Source organism: Balaenoptera borealis (genome assembly GCF_965194805.1).
Source record: "Balaenoptera borealis genome assembly, chromosome: 16".
Lineage (NCBI taxonomy): Eukaryota > Metazoa > Chordata > Mammalia > Artiodactyla > Balaenopteridae > Balaenoptera > Balaenoptera borealis.
In genome coordinates, this window is record NC_138872.1 from 76,015,428 (window position 1) to 76,036,029 (window position 20,602).

Genomic DNA, 20,602 nt, shown 5'->3' on the forward strand with positions numbered 1-20,602 from the left:
AGGGAGACGCGGTGTTCATGGTGCTTGTGTACTATGCCCACAGTGGGGGGACAAAGGGGGGCTTACCTTCTCTTCCTGGTCACTATCGCTGTCACACTGAAAAGGAAGACAAGAGAAGAAGCATTAGTGCAAAAATTGAGTACGTTTTTGCTATTGCTACAGAAAAAAAAAAGCAAGACAAGTAAAGGAAATAGGAAACATTGTCTGAGCTGGAAAGTTTCTTCAGCTCAAGTGCTGTAAACAGAAACAGAAGCAAAATGCCGAGAAATTGTTCTGTTGACCTCATCTGATGCCGGTGCTCCGTGGCTCGTTCTGTGGTCAGTTGGTCACACCAGCGAGCACCCCTGCTGCACGGCGGAGGGGACGCCCACAGAGGAGCCAACCGGGCCAGAGATTAAGGTAACTCAAGATTATTCAATGGGATTCAGAGCAAAATCAATTTCTTAATGGAGATGTTCTACCTTCAGCTAATGTGAATGGAGCTCTCTCTCTCTCTCCTGGTGCTTTTCTAGAGGAAAAGAGGTAAACCTTTGGGCACTGCATTCTCTCATCTGGGCTTTGAAAGGAACAGAACACGTTCAGCAAGGCTCACCACTTGTGATCGCCCAGAGAAAAGGGGGAATATTCTCTATTAAAAACATGCCAAGAACAAGAGGTCAGGATAACAAATCAATGATATGGGCAAAGAAGAAAAAAAAAAGTTTTAGGGCAGGAGACTCACACCGTATCTAACAGATTCCAAATTCCAACTGTTGACCTCGGTTTCAGAAGACCAGAGAATGATAGTTAACTCAAAGCTTTGGGTTCCTCATTAGAAGTAAAGGAAAAAAAAAGAACACAAATTTTCTTAAAAACCAAGAGTGTTTTGTTATCTAATATTTGATTTTTTTTTTTCTTTTTTAGGTCCTCTCTCTACTCTTCCCAGTTTTGTATCTTTGGGCCAAGTATGTCCACCCAGCTAAGCTTATTTCCTTATTTTTCAAAGAAAATAATGATGTTGGGTGAGACTGTCATTAAGGTGACAAATTAATTTTTCCAATAATATGTGTTGGAAGCTTAAGCCTTATGACAGGCTATAATGAAAATGGAATCAAAGATTCTGCTCTCATGGAATTAACAGACTTAATATTAGTTAATACAGTTTAATAGACTGAGACCTAAATGATTTTAACAGAGAAGCAAGTTCTGTAATAATAACTAATATTTTTGAGTGCTTACTATGTGCTATACACCATGCTAAGCATTTTACCTCAATTATTTTATGTAGTCTTCCACAGATCCTATAAAGTGAGTCTTACCATCCCCACTTCACAAGTGAGACAACTAAAGCACAGAGAGATTACGTAACTTGCGGGAGTTACGAGAGTATGCAGCAATCATAAAACTAAACCTGAACTCAAACCAAATGTGAGTCTTACAGCTTGCCCCCTTCACCATCACAGGACACTTCCTCTTGAGGGTGAAGTTTAAACTCCTTCAAGTGGCATTCAAGGCCCCGGGCAGACAGCCCCCAAACCACTTTTCACACCGACTGTTTCCAGTATTTGATTTTTAAAAAGCGGGTGTGTTCTGTCAGAGTAAATACTCAGCATGTAAATACATCCATTCGTTCACGCAGCAGCCCTTGATTAGCGCCGCAAGCTGCTCAGACATTCAGTCAAGACACAGGACTGGTCCCTGAGCAGCTTTCAGTTTCACAGTCGAGGTACCCAGTGTGACATGATCAGAGATATACCTACTCCATGAGGATGAATCTTCCGTGGGGTGGAGGAGAGATGGTGTGCCGTGGGGAAGGGCCCAGGTCACGGGGAGGCCGGGTTGGCAACCCTTACAGTGTCTAGACCAGCATGGTGCATGGCTTGAGAAAGGGCAGAACAGATGGCAGAGCAATTCTGAGGGGAGAACCAACAGGGCTTGATAATACATGGATGTGGGAAGCAAGTAAGAGGGACGAGTTTACGACGATGCCAAGGTTTTTTAGTGCGGCCACCTGGACAAGGGAGTTGATGTAGCTATGAACAGAAACAGGAAATAAATTTGCTTATATGGCAGCCACTGCTGGCTACACACCCACAGCCATTCACAACCCCCTTCTCCCTAGTCTGTACCTTCTCCTGACATTTTGAGATTGAAAAAGCCAGATATTCTCTCTTTCCCAACTTTCCTTGCAGCTAAGGGTGGCCGTAAGACCCATTTTTGGGACTTGAGGAAATGTCTGCTGAAGGTTCTGGAAAACTCCTTTCTCCTCAAAAAAAGGAGAAAAGCAGAAAGCACTGCCTCTTTCCTCTGAACATCACTGCATGAGGATGTGATGTCCAGATCTGTGGCAGCCATCTTGCAAAAATGAGGCCAAAAGCTGAAGTATAAAAACAAGGGAAGAAAAATCCTGGCACAACTGAGACATGTGAACCAACCTCAGAGCAGCCTGCCTCTGGACTTTTTCGTTCAGATAACAGTAAGTTACCTTATTGTTTAAACCACCATTAGGGTGTTTTCAATGGAAAGTAACAAAACCCCCATCCAAACGGACATCTTGCTATATTAAGATTCAGTTTGGGGACTACTTCTTTCCAGCCTAAGCTGTCTGTACAACAAGCATTCAGGAACTCACATAGCAACCTCATGGCCTGGAGGGCTGTAACATTTTCTGCTCTTCCCACGGGCTCCTCAATACCACGGGTTTATCAGAGGTTTGGTGACAGTGCTTTAACCACTGCATTGTTTTCAACCAGGCTCCCAACCGCAGATTGTCTTAACTTACTTTCTTCTGCCTGATGAGTGATTGCTCTGTTACAATAAGTCAAGCCAGCGGAGAAAGAAAATGGGTGCGAAGAAGACCCTGAAGGCCTCCAACAGCAGACGGATGAGGAGCAGCAGTTCTCCTGATTGTGTAGTTTCTCCATTGCCTTTAATTAACTTGAGGTTCCTAAGTTCCGGCGCATTTTCAAGAGTGACAAAGCATGATTCAGGAGGGGTGTGCAAGAGAAAAGAGGCTCTTGCCAGGCAGGCTCATTTCCCCAGATGTTCACAGCCCACCTTGTGAGGTACTCAATGGCAGCTGAAGGCCGAGGCAGAGGATTTGCCCACACCCCCAAGGACTGGTGTGCAGGGGATAGAAGGAGCGGGGAGGACAGCAGGGGCAAAGAATCACCACTGTCCACGTCCCTCCCCCCACCCTAACAGCAGTATGTCCCTGGGAATGGTTATTTCTATCAAAGTGTCAAGCTTCCTGCTTTCCAACAGTCCAGTTCTAATTTCAAGGTCCACTTAATTCTGCATCAAGTAATTACTGATATACCCAGAAGCACCTTGTCTCCAGAGTTAAGCATATGGTGAAGAACTGAGACCTACTGGTATCCATTATGGAAGCAGCACGGATGCCAAGCCGATTAAAAATGCTCAGGCTCCCCACACAACACGCCGGGTGAGTGACAGCCCCTCGACAGGGCCAGTCACAGAGTCTGCCAGAACCGTCTGTGCTGCACTGGGGCCCACATGGTGCGCTGAGAAAACAGTTCCATTTCTGGTATTAAATTCCCATACTGACCCGAGGACTTTGCCGTGAGCTCAGCAGGAGCGCACCATCCAATTTACAGCTCCGCTCTCTGGAGCCTCGAGTGCCAGCCCCTGGCAGAGACGAATGATGGTCAACCCCTCCAGCTCATAAATTATGCAAAGGCAATAAAGGCACTCAGCAAACAGCGCCGAACGTTTGCCTAGCCTGGCTCCTAACACGCTCTGCCAAAGCCAGAAGCTCGACACATACAAGAGGTCTATTCCACTCATAAAGGGGGTTTGTTGACAACCCCAGACGGAAAGCGAGCCACAGTCCTAAGGAGTCTTTCTGCTTCGCTGGCAGAGGTTTATGGGCCTGCTTTATGAAAAAGGGAGGCTGTTTTACAGAGTCGGTGTGGGTAAAATTCATGGTCTCAAATTCACATTTAATACACTGTACGGCTTTCACACCCTAAGTTCAATACGTTGTGGATTTCTGGCCAAATGATTCTTGGTCTTGAAAGGTTAAAAGAAGAAGTGTCTGCTCCCCACTCCCTAGATACCCACTCCAATTTATGAGAGTTCACATAGAGCCACCTCCTGAGTCAGGTTTATGTTCTGCATGAGGCCGGGAAATGGAAAAGGCATGTCAAATGCAGAAACGGGGTCCCAGCTGATTTGACCATTTTAAGCATTTTGACATCGGGGTCCTGTATTGGTTTATTAGCAAACAGGTTGCACACTAACGACCAGCTTGAGATGACAGAGTACTCTCCAGGACTAGATTTCAAAGCCCTTTGTGAACAGCTGAAAATATTTTCCTCCATTTTAAAAGCCAGACAGGGAAGAATTCTCGGTCACTCAGCCTTCAGACAAAGACATGACCCCCAACCCACCAAAGACAAGAGAGGGAAAGAGGAGGCATGAAATCCAAGCCACATGCCTCGAATGCAGAATTAGAAAGAGACCAGCTCCTAACCTGAGTACCTCGGTCATTCCAACCCATCACACTCAACTTCCTCTTCACCTCCTCTTCCCTCTAGTTTCCCAAATTAGAACCAAACTTTGGAGCCACCTTCTTCCTTTCCCAGACAAGTCCCACCTCTTAAACTGAGCAAATAACCAACCAACCCCCTCCCCAATATTTCCTCCTTTTGAAAATAAATACATACGTATTAAATACATTTTAAAAAAATCACCCATCAGCCTACCATCTACAAATAAACACTGTTAACACATTTGTATAATTCACTCCTGTCTTTCCTCCATTCTCTACATCCTTCACTCACAAATTTTAAGAAATGAAAATAAAGTCCTACTATTTGGTAACCTGCTTTGTTTTTACCTAATATGTCAAATATTTTAGTCTAATGAGTAATATTTGCCAGTAACATCACATTTTTTAAAAGGCTGCACTGTAATCCACTGTAATGGATTGTAAATAATCTAGTAAAAAAATTCCCTAGTGCTGGAAATTTGGAATGTTTCCATTGAACATGCTGGAATTTTTCCCTTGTACACATTCACCAATATTGCTCTTTCCTAGTACCTGTTCACAGCCCTTCCTTTTCTGCATATTCTTTAATGTCATTGTTTCCCTAGAGTTGCATTTGCAGGTCTATCGTTTCTATATGATTTCCAGGGGAGTCCTTAAAGATTCCCTTGGTTCCAGCTACCATGTATATGTTGAGACTAAAAAAAATCTCTATGCCTACCATTTGCCAGCTATGTGATTTTGAGAAAGTTATTTAAACTCTCTGAGTCTCAGTTTACTTATCTGTAAAGTGTGGGTAATAACGGCATTTCCCTCCTAAGGAGATGAGAATAAAATGAGTTAATACATGTAAACAACTTAGGCATAGTACAGAGTAAGTGTAGACAATTAATGTTAACCATTACTAACATATGTTTCTGTTTGCTATACCCCCTTCCTGAAGCCCTATAAACACCTCAGGCTCAAGTATCCATCTAAATCCAGACGCACCATCTTCTACTCACCCCACACCTGCCCCCTCCCATGCTGTTCCTGGTAATGACATCACCATGCAATCACTCAACTGCCCGAGTGAAGAGTCTTGTCAGCCTCCTTGATTCCGTTCTTGAGCAGATCTATCTTTCTCCCTCACCCCACATTACTAATTCTACTTTCTAAATCCTCTCCATCTTCACGGCCATGGCCGCTGCTTTAGTTCAGGCTTTTATTTTATCATTACAAGAGGCTAATGACTGCTTTCCAGGGCCTACAGTCTCTTTTCGTTTCTAATCCAAGTCCTTACTGACCGGAGTGGATTTCCTAAATTCCAATTTGATCATGACACTTCCCATGGCCGAGAGGGCAATGAAAACTCTTCACGCTGTTTCCAACTCTCCCATTTCCCACTGCTCCTCCAACCCAGGGCTACTCGGGCTTTCTTTGGAGAAGGACCATTTGTTTTTGTTCTAATTTCCAATACGTTTTAGACCAATACTTTGTAAGATATAATAAAAAATAAATTGCTAGAAAAATGAAAAAGGAAAGCAAAGACACGTAAAAATATGTTACTGTTAGATTTAAGAGATATAAAATTATTCTACTGAATTGCTATAAAAGTTCCCAAATGCTTACTCTCAAGTGCTATACTAACCTCACAGCGGATTAGTTACAAACAGCTCACAGACTGGCCTTGGTCTGCATCCACTCTTTGAGTGGTATTACCCTAACACATCCCTTGCTCCAGTCACACCCCAGCACACTCGGTCACACCCTCTGGCCCTTCCATCTTTGCACTTAACAATGTCCTCTGCCTGGAATTCTATTCTTCCAAGTTTCTACCTAAAAACTTGTAATTTACCTTTAAAAACAGAGTTTCCTCTGATCTTCCAATACTCTTCCTAGAATTTAAGAATTCTTAGAGGGCTTCCCTGGTGGCGCAGTGGTTGGGAATCCACCTGTCAATGCAGGGGACATGGGTTCGAACCCTGGTGCAGGAAGATCCCACATGCCGAGGAGCAACTAAGCCCGTGTGCCACCATTACTGAGCCTATGCTCTAGAGCCCGTGAGCCACAACTACTGAAGCCTGCGTGCCTAGTGACCGTGCTCCGCAACGAGAGAGGCCACCGCAATGAGAGGCCCGCGCATTGCAACGAAGAGTAGCCCCTGCTCGCCCCAACCAGAGAAAGCCTGCACGTAGCAACAAAGACCCAATGCAGCCAAAAAAAAAAAAGAATTCTTAGAATTCCAGTACTCTTCTTAGAATTAACTGCTTCTGTCTCCATCCCTTACAAAACTATATTTTCACTGTTGGCCACAACAGTCTTCCCTGCTACAGCGTGTGCTCTGTGTAGGTAAAGGGCAGTGCCTTGTTCACCTTTCTCCAGGCCTTGAGATACAGCGAATGCTCAATCATATTGATAGATCCCTCTCACTCATCTTTAGAATTCCTGATTTCATGCAGCATAAGCAAACTATGATTTAAAAGACAAGTAATTCCAAAGAAAGAAGGCACAGGAAACACTGACTAACTGCTTAATACAATGGGGTGTATGTTTGAACACACTGGGCAGACTTAAAATTATTTGCAGAACCAAGGGAGTTGGGGCCCAGAAGAAAGTATCTTCCATTAAAAGGCCCAGACAAGACATAATTATGATTTTATTGTACTTCTTCAAAAGCAAACATTTCTCATTTCCATTTGGGAATCTCAACATCTGTGTTTTAAGACTCTGATACATATAGAAATAAGCCAAGGTCTGCGACACCTCTCTGCCTCACTCAGAATGATGGAACGAGATGGAATTCCAGGGACCTGGTGATGGAATGCATTCTTAAGCAGAAAGTGGCAATCACTGAATATATCACACACATGACATTGAGGAGGGCACTGCTCTCTATTCTGCTCAATGGACCTTGCTGGAACAGTTATTTTGTATCTCAGATCCATTTATCATTGCCACCAAAGATGTCAGGGCTGAACACCATGGCTGAACAAAGTTATTTTATTCTTCTTTCTGCCTAAAGGAAATGAGAGGAAAATGAGGGAGAACCCCAACTTGTAAACTATAGCACCTAACATCAAGTACAATTTCACTTTGCCAGTGACAAAACGAATCGATTCCCCCTTTGGGGCAGGCGGTTTACCTAAGATGGTAAAGACATCCCTCACCTAAAAGCAATTTCAGAAGAAGCCACCTGCAAAAAACATGACACTTACTTTCTTATTTAAAGAAGTGAGGTAGCAGCATGGTAACTAAAAACACATACACCACCATCTTCCCATCTGCCCAGTTCCTTGTACATGCAAAAACTGGGCAGTATTTTGTACCACATATGGCAACTCTGATGCTGTCTGTCTTTTATCACTCCACATAGCCCTCCTTTCACATTGTTTTCTTTTAATTAATTTATTTATTTTTGGCTGCATTGGGTCTTCATTGATGCACAAGGGCTTTCTCTAGTTGCAGTGAGAGGGGGCTACTCTTCGTTGTGGTGTGTGGGCTTCTCTTGTCGCAGAGCACGGGCTCTAGGCGAGCGGGCTTCAGTAGTTGTGACTCGCGGGCTCTAGAGCGCAGGCTCAGTAGTTGTGGCGCACAGGCTTAGTTGCTCCTCGGCACGTGGGATCTTCCCAGACCAGGGCTTGAACCTGTGTCCCCTGCATTGGCAGGCGGATTCTTAACCACTGCGCCACCAGAGAAGTCCCTCACATTGTTTACGTTGTTCTCATACTGGCTTTGGACTGTAAGTGAAATTTAAAGCTATTGGGGTCCTAGAAATAAAAAGAATATTTTAACTCTGAAAATGGTTTGGGGTTTCTCACTGTAAAATGATATCATTGGTTCCTCTTCCCCTGTACTTCCACAATAACTACGTCTGATCAAATAAAATAGCTCAAAAAAAAATGAAAGTAGGAGACTTCCCTAGCGGTCCAGTGGTTAAGACTTCGCCTTCCAATGCAGGGGGTGCGGGTTCGATCCCTGGTCGGGGAGCTAAGATCCCACATGCCTCATGGCCAAAAATACAAAACATAAAACAGAAGCAGTATTGTAACAAATTCAATAAAGACTTTACAAATGGTCCACATCAAAAAAATCTTTAAAAAAAAAAAAAAGAAAAGAAAACCTAATCAAAAGATGTGTGTGCCCAACAATAGTTTAAAAGCTACTAATAAAACTTCTGACAGTTACAAAATGAGCACATTTGAAAATAATATAAGGTCTATATATTATTAAGGTCAATCTTCAGCTGTTCAGGAGGTAAAATGGAGAACAAACTTCCAGAAGCTTCTGGAATTCTGTGCTGGTAACCTTATCATTCCTATATGGGGATTTCTCAGAACCTTGCATCTTTTCAAGTTCTCAGCTTGAACTGGCCAGAGTTCAAACAACCAATGTGATCTGAGGGGGCTAAGAGAAAACTTATTTTCCCTCCGGGGTCTCTCAAATGATCACACATTTTCTTTCAGTAAATAATTTTAAAGTGACTACTGTTCGCCGGGTTCATTCTGATCACTGATTAGAAGTGCAAATACACTGCCAGAAATCAGGTCGTCCAACCTGAAGTGCTCCAGCTCACAAATTAATTTTCAATATTTTTTCTTTTTTGTCACCTGGAAATCCAGGTATAGAAAAAAACAATTTATAGGCTGTAAATTTCCACTTAGCTCATTAAAATACTGCGGGGTTTTTGGAAATAGGGGAAGAAATGGATATTTCGCAAACTTCTGAAGTGTTCAGCACTTTTTTTTTCCTTAGAAGAAAGGAAGTCACATTTTGCCAGGTATAAACATACATAAACCCCGAAGATGAAATGTACTTAAAACCCAGAGCTCACAAGCCTCAGTGATTGCCAAAATGAGAAAAATGAGTTTCTTATCCAAAGGTAAAGCAGACAGTCTAGGGCCCAGTGATTTGTAAACCATCTCTTTTAAGCTTAAGCAACAGATCCTTTGCCTCTCTGTCATTGATTTACTGATTCTAAGTCATCAATAGCATTAATCCGTACCTGCCTGGGGACCTATTACAAATGACTTTGAAGATGGTGTGAAGGAAGAGTTTATTATGAGACCACAGTGTTATTACCAGGGAGACCTTCTCTGTTATCTGCTTTGGCAGGATTCTATTTGTGACCCCCTGTAATGCTGCAATTTTCCCTTTCTAGATCATAGCTGCTTGTTCCTTTGGGTGGGGCCTGAGCCCCCTAGGTTTGCTTCAACTAAAGCTTGGTTCTCTTCAGAGTCCTGTGTGAGCTAATAAAACCCAAATTTGCTGATGAGGAAAAAGGAAAAGTATGTTATGGGTTAAAATAATACAAGAGTCTATTTTTTCCGCTGTGTTGTGATCCATAGAAATCATCCTGAGCCTTTTCCCTTTCTTCTCTGCCTGGGAAGCCAATTGCTTTGATTGCAGTGATATGAGCTAGCTAAAATGACTTGCCCTTGCTTGTGAGGCAAATGGAACATGCTAATAGAACTTATCGCATTACCCGATGCAAAAGTGCCATAGCTCATTACTTTAAGATAAAAGGATATCATTGCAGACGGCAAGCAGAATTGACTTTCTGAGGCCCGACTTGATGATGATTTAATCAACTGCTCTCTTTCACTTCTCATCTCTGCGCCTGTCGGTTTCACAGGTGCCGTTAAATGAGACACTCAGAAAGTGAGCGGAGGGAAAGAAATTGCTGTCATTACTTTTCAAGAAAGGAGGTATGCAAATTTTCGACAGAAAGATTGCGTTCATAATGGGCCTGGTAAAATACAAGGATCATGCTTGACAGGTGAGGGCAAGCCATTTGTATGTCCTTAAAGCAGAGCAACCTTCCTCATTTAGAAATGTGCTCGGTAAGAGAAACGACAAACGAGAGGCCTGGCGGGGCCAGGGGAGCGGTGGGGTGGGACCACACAGGGTTGGCCGGCACTGGTCTGAGTTCTAGAAAGGGGTAGGGTGCTTGAAGTCTTAGGGAAGCCAGAGCCAGATGAGCCAATAACAAAGCCTGGTTGCTCCTCGTCTGAACCAAAATGCCAACAAGCTCTTGAAAAGATCATCTTACTCTCCTTCATCTGTGACTGTGGAGCCAGTTGGCCTGGGTTCAAATCCTGCCTCTACCACCTGTGATTTGTCTGTAGGACCTCGGACAAACAACCTGCCTTTCTGTGCCTCAGTTTCATTAGCTATCAAAGGGGGCTATTGATAGCATCAACCTCATGAGGTTGTTGAGAGCATTCACTGCATTAATAAACATATAGTAATAATATATAATAAATATATAGGTAGTACACATAAAAGGGATTAGAACAGTGCCTGACACACAGGAAGAACTCAAGAGGTGTTAGAGATCATTGGTTCATTCATTATTCACCAAAGAGTGAGGTTTTAATTTAAAAAAAATTTTTTTAAGAGTATGTGTGTTGGGACTTCCCTGGTGGCGTAGTGGTTAAGAATCTGCTTGCCAATGCAAGGGACAGGGGTTTGAGCCCTGGTCCAGGAAGATCCCACATGCCGCAGAGCAACTAAGCCCATGCGCCACAACTACTGAGACTGAGTTTTACAGCTTGTGAGCCACAACTACTGAGCCCGCCTGCCACAACTACTGAAGCCCACACGCCTAGAGCCTGTGCTCCACAGCAAGAGAAGCCACCGCAATGAGAAGGCCCACGCACCAAAATGAAGGGTAGCCCCACTCGCCGCAACTAGAGAAAGCCTGTGCGCAGCAGCGAAGACCCAATGCAGCCAAAAATAAATGAATGAATAAATAAATAAATTTATTTTTAAAAAAAAAGAGTATGTGTGTCAGGTGCTGGAAATCTAACTGGCTCTAGTTTAGATAGAATATAATTCTCCACTGATTTCGCATATATGTCTTGCTCCCTGGCAGATGGTGAGTTCCTCAGAGAGTAGTCTGGTGCCCTAGGAATCATCACAGGGCTTAGTGCAGTTTTAAGGATCCTAAAAGATGCTCAACAACGATTTGATGATTTATGGACTCCCTCCCTGCCTCCTTCAACGCATTCCACATATCAGATACTTCCTGTGGAGCTCCAGCCCTCAGAGGAAGCTCCTCTCAGCAGTAGGAAATGTCTGTCTTTCGGGAGCCTCAGGCGATCACCATGTGCCCCAGCCAGGGGGAGGACTGGTGCAGCCACTCTGCAAGGACAGCCTGGCTTGAATCACCTTCAGGAAGGCAGAATAAATCTGAACAGATTAGATGATCAGGGTGGTAAGAACAGAGGTGTTTTTTCATCCACTGCGCCTTCAGTAGGTAATTGTTCTATTTTCTCCAACACGCAAAGTAAAAGCATCTTTCTTAAGGTGCTTGTAACTCCGAGTTCTTTTTCCCTAGGTAATGAAGCTGCTGCAAACCATTCTTCCTTCAAGCCCCTAAGGTTGTGAGGCACTGAATGTAGCTCCTACTTTCCATGCTAAGTGGTGCCTACACGATTCAATTCCCTGTCAAAGGGACAATGTCCACCTCTGGCAAAAAAAATTTAAAAAAAGGGAAAAAGAGGAGGAGCCACAACAGCAGAGCAGCTCTGAGCTGCCGATTTCGGAAAAGCCTGGATCCTGAAGTACATTTCACACCCATCTCTGCAGCACAGCTCTTTCTGGGGAGGGATTCTCACTAGGAACTATCTCAAAGCATTTTCCCCTAAAAATGCCAACCAACAGCTATCAGTCATTAAAAAAGGATGTCCCAACAACAGCCCTGGAAGGGAAGTATGACGACCCCTCCATTTTCAAGATGAGAAGTGAAGGCTTCCAAGGGCAGAGGCAGTACTGGAACCCAGTTCTGTCCTCCAAAGTTCATGTTCCCAGCAAGTATCTTCCTGACTGATGGCTTGGCAGAGGGTAAGTAGAGGCAAGCTGAAACTAAAGAGGTTTCGATGACGTAAGCAACAGTGAACGCAGCCCATCAGCCACGTTTCCACTCTCCCCGAGACGGCTCTCCCTTAAGGGCAGGACCTAGCACAGAACCCGCACATAGCACGTTCTTATTAAATCTGACGCTGACCTTGGTTCAGATTCTGACCCCTCAATTTAGCGGCCATGCAGTCTTGGGAAAGGTACTTAACATCTTGGAGCCTACCTTTTTTTTAACCTGTAAAAGTGGATGATGTATACTCCACAAGATTTTTTTGAGAATTAAATAAGTTCAAGCATGTGAAAGCAGCCAGAGAGAAATTCTAATAGTTCTTTCCAACTCCTTCCTGAAAGATATGTTATATCACACACAGAAATGAGGTAACTTAATAGTCATTTAAATGTTGGGTTGGATTTTTCCATCATTTTATTGCCAGAGGGGAAATCATATTCTGTAAGGATTTCTGCTTGGGAGGTGTTTGAAGACCTGATACTATGCTACACAAAAATGGAAACAATAACCCAAACAAACAAAAGCAGAAACTATCATTCCCTCTCAAAGAAGAGAACAACTGGAATCTTCCTGGTAATGAATGGTTTTATTTCATGGATAAAATACCAACAAGGAAAGACCCTTTAGAATTCAATTTTCTAAGCATTCCTTTCAGTTCTTGATGCACAGTTTTGGAGGTTAATACAGTTTGGACTTATTCTTCAGTCAAATAGTAGTCAGTAACTCTGTGTATAGGGACTAAAGTAAAATGCATAGGTCTAAGATTTTGAATCTAAACTTGTAGGTTATGCATAGTGCAAACTATGTCTTATGGGCTTTGACATTATTAAGATGTTCACTGAAATTCAAACTGGAAAAGTAAATAAATGGACAGATACACACAATAAATATCAAAAACATCAAGAGTCACTATTGGTGCAACTAGGAAGCCAGCCATTTTGGAATTTGTCCAGAGATCCTGACCAATCAGAATTAGGAGCTACTTGGATAGTCCTTTGCACAGATTTATTTATATGCAAGGCCTATTTAAGGATGGAGCTAACAAAATTAGACAACAGAGTAACCCTGGGAAGAGATCAAACTTCCGAAAGCATTAACTCTGGTAACTACAAAAATGGGGATTAGTTGAGAGAATATAACTAAAGTGCTTGTCACTTAGTAGGCACTCAGCAGTTCAGCAGAGGAGGTTTACCCCTCTGGGACACGTGGACATGTCTGTTCTCCCTTCCATATGTATGGACTTCTCTGACCATTATTTTAGCTGCTGGTTTCCAGTACCTCCAACACTATGTCAGTTTCCCCAAACATATCTCAGAGTTTGCCTGCATCTTGCTCTTCCTAAACCTGGCACCTAGTAGGTGCTCAATAAATGTGTGTGAAAGAATGAATTCATAAACTACAGGAGCCAAACATCTCAGGGAAAGTGTCACAAGAAGTGTCTAATGAAGGAGAGCAATAAATAAACAGTAGTTGATGGAATGGATGTTAAGGTGTTTGAAGATGGTGGGTGTCTGAGTGTGTCTACGAGAAAAACATGAACATAATTTTGAGGTAAAAGTAAATCCTAAAAAAATAACACTGTACACATGTAAAAATCCGATTTTAAGGTTATTCTTTTAAGGAAATCGGGAAACTCAAAATCCTAAAGTATTTCTTCTTACATCTGACTCACTTCAAGCCAACGAAAGCAGCTGGAATTAAACAGGAAAAGGGGACAGGGTGCTCTCATGCTGCTGAAACATAATGGCCACGTGATCGACTTCCCACCAATCAGATTTTCTGTCTTATTTTTAAAATGCAAGATGGTGAAAGGAATAGAAATATGGTTTGGGGCAAACTGATTTACAAACATTAGAAAGTAGTTCAAGGAGATCTGAAGACATGTTGGACTGCCATCCCATAGGACCCAAACCCTGATTCCTTTTCTTCTTCTATTAGGTACTTCACTTTTGCCCCTCTTAGAATTCATTATTTTCATAACTGGGATTTTAAGTTGAATTGTACCTAACAACAGTCTTTATTTTAGGGTGGCTTGAAAACCCTGTCTTCTATGTCATAAACAAGGAAGGGTAGGGTTACTATAAACTGTCTGCAAGAAAATACAAATTGCCAAGATAAAAACACCCACTGGCCTGCCAGTCTCAAGTTTCCTGTTTTGACATACTATATGCAGTAATTTGGTATCCACAATCTCTTATTAGAAAATGAATGTGCTATTTTTCTGAATGCTGCAATTACAATAATTGAATTTAAAATGGGGATTGAGTTTCTCTATTTGGAGGAAAAGAATAATTGTGTATTTCTGATTAAAATCAAGGGGACTGAAAAGAGGTTGTACAAATTCCAGCTTCAGTCTCCCTGAGTGACTCCTCGTTGGGCCAGAGAAAAGAAACATTCAGATGCAGAGAAATGGACCAGCACCTCAGCAGCAGGCACTGTCTTTGGACTCATTTGCTTTGTCTCCTGGCCTTCAGTCACAACACCCCTGTGACAGAAGCAATCAGAACACCAAGCATTGTTACATTTTAAATGGCAGCCATGCTGGAGTTCCCCACTGTGTCAAAAATTAAGAGTTAAAATGCAAGGAAAACAAACATCTCTTTGTGTTGAAAATGCCTGTCCCCTTTTACACTGCCAACATTTTGGAGTAGTCTTTATTTCTTCATTGTAGGACCTCTCCTCTGGGTGGGGGAAATATAATGGCAGAAGGAGTGGGGGGAGAAGGGAACTAATGCTATTTTCTAAAGGGCTCAGCTTCTTTTGTTTTAGCAAATAATTATATAGAAAGTCACCTTTAAGGTTTGGATGTAAGAAAGGAAAAGGGATGAAGAAAGAGGGTTATCTTGCCTTTGGAATGCCTTTTTATTTTATGTTTGATTGGTACCCTTCAGTCTTCTGAAACCCCCGTTTATTCAAACGTGAAGGTAAAATTTAGTCTTACAAGTCCTCCTAAATGTTCCTTAAAATATAGCTTCTTGGGCTTCCCTGGTGGCGCAGTGGTTGAGAATCTGCCTGCCAATGCAGGGGACACGGGTTCGAGCCCTGGTCTGGGAAGATCCCACATGCCACGGAGCAACTAGGCCCGTGAGCCACAACTACTGAGCCTGCGCGTCTGGAGCCTGTGCTCCGCAACAAGAGAGGCCGCTATAGTGAGATGCCCGCGCACCGCGATGAAGAGTGGCCCCTGCTCGCTGCAACTGGAGAAAGCCCTCACACAGAAACGAAGACCCAACACAGCCATAAGTAAATAAATAAATAAATAAAATAATAATAATAATAATTAAAAATATATATATATAGCTTCTTATGGAAAAGAAAATTTCCAACACAAGGTGAGCCAAGGATTGTCTCTTTGCACTGCTTACTATTTTTTTCGTGGCATTATTGAGATATAATTGACATGAATAAACTGTCCATATTTAAAATGCACTATTTGATACACACATGTATACACCTGTGAAACCATCACCACAATTAGGAGAGTGAACACATCCACTGCGCTCAAAAGTTTCCTTGTGCTCCTTTGTGAATCCCTCCATCCTCTCCCTCCCTGGACCACCTATGCCTCTCCTTGCAACCATTGATCTGCTTTCTGTCACTATAGATTAGTTTGTGTATTTTCTAGAGTTTTATATAAATGGAATCATACAGTATGTACTCTTTTTTTAAAAAAAAACATCTTTATTGGAGTATAATTGCTTTAAGTATGTACTCTTTTTGTCTGGTTTCTATCATTCACTGCTTACCATTTGGACGCCTAGTTAAAAGGGGGGCCTCCTAGCTCCAACGTGGAAGGCAGCCCTCAGAGACTGCCTTGGCCAGGGTTTTACTGTCATCTCCCAGGAACAGGCCCGATTACTTGGTCTTAGTTTATTCTTAGACTTTATTATGTACTTCAGTGATCAATAAGCACTTCTGTGGCAGAGGGTTTATTTTACCCTCTAAATCCAAGGAGGAGAGAATGATATTAAGACAACAGTATGGATGGGCTCTGCGGCTCTGTAACCTACGAGGAGAATGCAAGCGATGGTTTAAATCTAGGAAGGTTACAGAGCAGTCACAGCCCCTGGCTGGATGGCAGGGATCGTAAAAGACTCAGGCAAGATCTACAGCAACGCACTGTGAACTGATGGGACTCTCAGAGCAAAAATCTGAACCGAACAGGCATGCTGGTCGTCTCCCCGGAAAGAATTATAAGCACTGGCTTGAGTGGAATGTGAAGAGCCCCTCTCAAAAATCCAGAATATTTCTTAACAGAACAAATGAAATGGTGGAGAACAAATACTGATTGCAGGCTGGCTGTGTCGAAAGCTGTGCTCTGGTTTAGGAAGAAGCCTGCTTGATAGTCGCCTGGCACTCCCAGGAGGCTCCTAATTCTCTCCCTGCAACTCCTGGCCCCAGGGCTCTGTGGTAATGATCGCTGGAGCATCTTTTCTCTAGCTAGCCCTTGGAGACCCATCCTTCCTTTCAAAAGCAGAGCGGTCAATTCATGGGAGAGGAACTATAAATGGCTAATAAACATACGGGGAAAAAATGTTCAACTTCACTGGTAATCAAAGAAATGCAGAGTAAAAAGAGATATATTTCTTTTTCATCTACCAAACTAGAAGAAAAATGCAAACGCTGATACACAGTGTTGGCAAGGTTGTAGTAATGCAGACACTCATCCACTTGGGGAGGAATGTCAGTTTTCTATCTGCAAAATAATTCTGCAGTGTGCATAAAGAGCCTTAATGTTTTTCATATTATTGAGCCCAACTTTTCTCTTTCTATCTATCCGAAATGGAACAAAAACGTATATATGCATTTGTTTGCAAATTTCATCATGCAGTTAGGAAACAACCCGATAATATGTTATTTACATGGCTATTGTCAGCACAGAGGAAGGGACAGGAAATATGCTATGACACACTTACATATATTCCCTTTTTTAACCTTACACCACCTCCTGAACCTCTCCCCACCCCCACTGTGTGGGTTTTAGTATTCCAATTCACAGTGAGAGAGATAGGACTGCAGACATTAAGTAACTCGCCAAGAGTCATAGAGTTGTGAAAAGAGGCCCCAAGCATTTGAACCCGGGTTTTTCTAAATCTCTGGATGAATCCAGTACACAGACTTCATGAACCTAAATGTCCCCAAATTGAGGAACAGATTGATGCACCTGTGTAGTGTTCACCCATAAAAATAATGTTGCTAAGGAATTTTATTAAAAAGGAAAAAATGATCATGGTCATAGAAAAGTTAAAAGAAAAATCCTAGAAGTGATCTTGGGTGAATTACATACCCTCTCTCAGGTTCAATTTTGTCTTTTAATCAATAAAATAGGGTAGTAGTATCTGTCTCTTAAGGCAGAGGTAAGAACATAATCCACAAAAAGTACTACTTTTATTGTTACTACTGCAATTAAAGAAGCAAAATGCGGGCTTCCCTGGTGGCACAGTGGTTAAGAATCCACCTGCCAATGCAGAGGACACAGGTTTGAGCCCTGGTCTGGGAAGATCCCACATGCCACGGAGCAACTAAGCCCGTGCGCCACAACTACTGAGCCTGTGCTCAAGAGCCCGTGAGCCACAACTACTGAGCCCATGTGCCACACTACTGAAGCCCGAGAGCCTAGAGCCCGTGCTCCGCAACAAGAAAGCCACCGAAATGAGAAGCCTTTGCACCACAATGAAGAGTAGCCCCCGCTCGCCGCAACTAGAGAAAGCCCGTGAGCAGCAACGAAGACCCAATGTGGCCAAAAATAAATAATAAAATAAAATAAATAAATTTATTTAAAAAAAGAAGCAAAATGCATTTCATTATATGCACAATATTACTTTGAAATTGTTAAACACACGCAGAAAGAAAAAAAGACTGGAAAAAGATGCACCAAGTGTTAACAGTGTCTATGTCTGAGTGATAAAGAGTTTGGATTATTTTCATTTTTAAACCTTGGTAATTAAAAAAATCTCTTTAGTGATGTTTTTAGTTAAAGGAGAAAAAGATACACACATAGAAACATACAAAATGTCACCCATGTGATGGAGTCCCTGAGAGCCTGATGGGTGCTGGTCTCCAGGGGTCATTAGATGGCAAAGAATAATGTCATTGTTTTTCAGAGCAAAGGATGTTTCTGTTCAGAGGGTTTTCCTGCACTTTTGTGGTCCAGCATGTCTAGGTGAGGACTTTTACTGTCCAGCTCATCATGTGTGTTTGGATTTAGATTCTGACATTAACAGAAGTAATTGGGTAAATTATTCAAACTTGCTGTGGCTTTGTCTCCTCATCCATAAAATGGGAAAAATTACGTGTAGCTCTTAGATTTATGTGAGTATTAAAGGAGAAAAATTAATGTATTTTAGGCATTTAACATAGTGCTAGGCCACAGTAAATGTCCAATAAATGGTGGTCATCGTCGTCTTCACCATTATCAAATCACCTCTCTATTATTTAGGCTGGCTGCTTTTGTCCTGGGGTGGGAGATGACTGTGCCGCTGTGAAGGTCGTGTGCCACCACGTTTGGGTGACAGATCCCAATCAACGCAAGTACCCCCCGCACCTCTCCTGTACAATCCACACCCAGGAAGACCAGATGATCTTCAGCCTCCAAGGAGACCGTTTCCTTTACAGGTGGTGTCTTGGAGGGAGAAGAGCAGGCTAAGCAGTGGTGGCGAAGGCCAGGTGCTTGAGCTAGTAGGTGAGAGAGGAAATGCATGGCCTCAGGGTCCCCCGGGCATTGCAGCTTGCCTAATGTGCCCTTCAAGAGACGAGAGAAACAGATGGTCATGAGGAGAGGCCCCCGGCTCAAAGGTTTCCATGGGATCAAAGGAATAGAAGAGGAAACCTCCAACCTGCCCACCACCCCAAGCTGCAAAGCTTATCCTTCCCAGCTCGGAGAAAGTACACAGAAGGCAGCTCACGCCTGTCTCCCTTTTGGAGAAACAGCTATTTCCAAAGCTTCTGAACCATACTCCACTGTGTCTTGGAAAAGGAACATGTAAGTAACGGTTTGCAAGCTGCCAAGAGCGTGGGTTTCACAGCGCACATTGCAAAGCTCACGCCTGTCACTGCAAGACGATAAGTGTGCTCTCCACGTCTCTCTCTCTCCCCTTCTAGATCTTAAAGGGTTACGCCTAGAAATTGCCTCGCTGTGCTTCTGGGACAGTATGAAGGATGACTGCCATTGCCACGGTCAGCTATGACAGCGCCAATTTGATGTGCTGCCATCAAGGGCCTTCTAAGAGCTGAGCGCCCTGATGGTTTTGTGATGCGAATAGTCACATTGCAAAATGGTTTTCCTCTCCCGCTGCCTCTGCCTCCATCTGCTGCTGGGCTAAAGGCACAGCCGGCTGCCTGCCTGTCACAGCATGTATTAAAATTAGCTGGGGAGGAGGCACTCAGTTGTGCTAATTACATTTTAATCATTGGAAATGTGTTGGCAAATCCAGCCTTGATTGCCATCTCGGAGTCTGTCTCCTCCAGCAGAGTGGAGGGGCTGTCTGCATTAGGCAGCGCCTGCTGGGCCTTCTCCTTTCACAGAAGATAGACTGGGGGCCCTGCTGGCCCACCACTGAGACCGCTTTGGCACGCTATTAAAAAGCCACAAGGCTTGTTTCAAATCTTCCCTGTGTGAGGCCCGCTCATTCTCACTTCCCTGGGCATTCCAGCAACTTGGTACTTTTAACTAGAGTTTCAGTGGGCTGCTGCACCTCCCGGGCTCAAAGTGTGTGTGTGTCAGAGGTGGGGGGCAAGGGCGCAGGAGGCTGCAGGCACATCTTCCCAGCACCAGTGACTCAAGAAGGGGCCTGCTGACAGGAGGCACCGTCCCTTGAGAGTAGACCATGACCGGAGCAGGCGCTGCGTTGGCGGGGCTGTCTTAGCAGCTGGGACAAGGTTGTAGGACAGAGAACCTCTCTTGTGGGCCTCTGAGGGATGCTGAATGGGATTCATGGGGATGAAGATCACTATTTCTCCCTGTAGTTAGGGAGCTAGTGAATTAAGGTCTCTGTTCCAAGAAGCAAGGAATTCCAAGGACAGCCACTTTTCCAGCAAGCATGTCTGCTTCTGCTGCCAGCTGCCATGAGCCAACAGAAAGGGGAAAGCAGCTAGCTTGGGCAAGACTCTTTCAAAAGAGCCCACCTAGAGCAAGTTACTCGTTCGTGTTCAGCAAAAGGGCGTGAGTGTGTAGTCACTCATATTAGAAATGTTATTTACATGGCTCACAATTGGGGACGTCCTGTTTCCTGGAGGCTAGTTTGTTACAACAAAAGAGACAC

The 20,602-nt window shown here is 43.4% G+C and overlaps 1 protein-coding gene and 1 long non-coding RNA gene across 6 annotated transcripts in view; one reads left to right on the forward strand and one right to left on the reverse strand.

Moving 5' to 3' along the window:
- AUTS2 (activator of transcription and developmental regulator AUTS2) overlaps nucleotides 1–20,602 on the reverse strand; it is a 1,115,781-nt gene that overhangs the window by 319,826 nt on the left and 775,353 nt on the right. For all 5 annotated transcript variants that reach the window (XM_082358516.1, XM_082358515.1, XM_082358514.1 and 2 more), the window contains one exon: nucleotides 67–96. In XM_082358516.1, coding sequence (XP_082214642.1) covers nucleotides 67–96 — 30 coding nt within the window. The remainder of the gene's footprint in view (nucleotides 1–66; nucleotides 97–20,602) is intronic.
- Nucleotides 1–20,602, forward strand: part of LOC309612679 — a 531,617-nt gene that overhangs the window by 79,103 nt on the left and 431,912 nt on the right. The gene's annotated exons all lie outside the window — the stretch shown is intronic.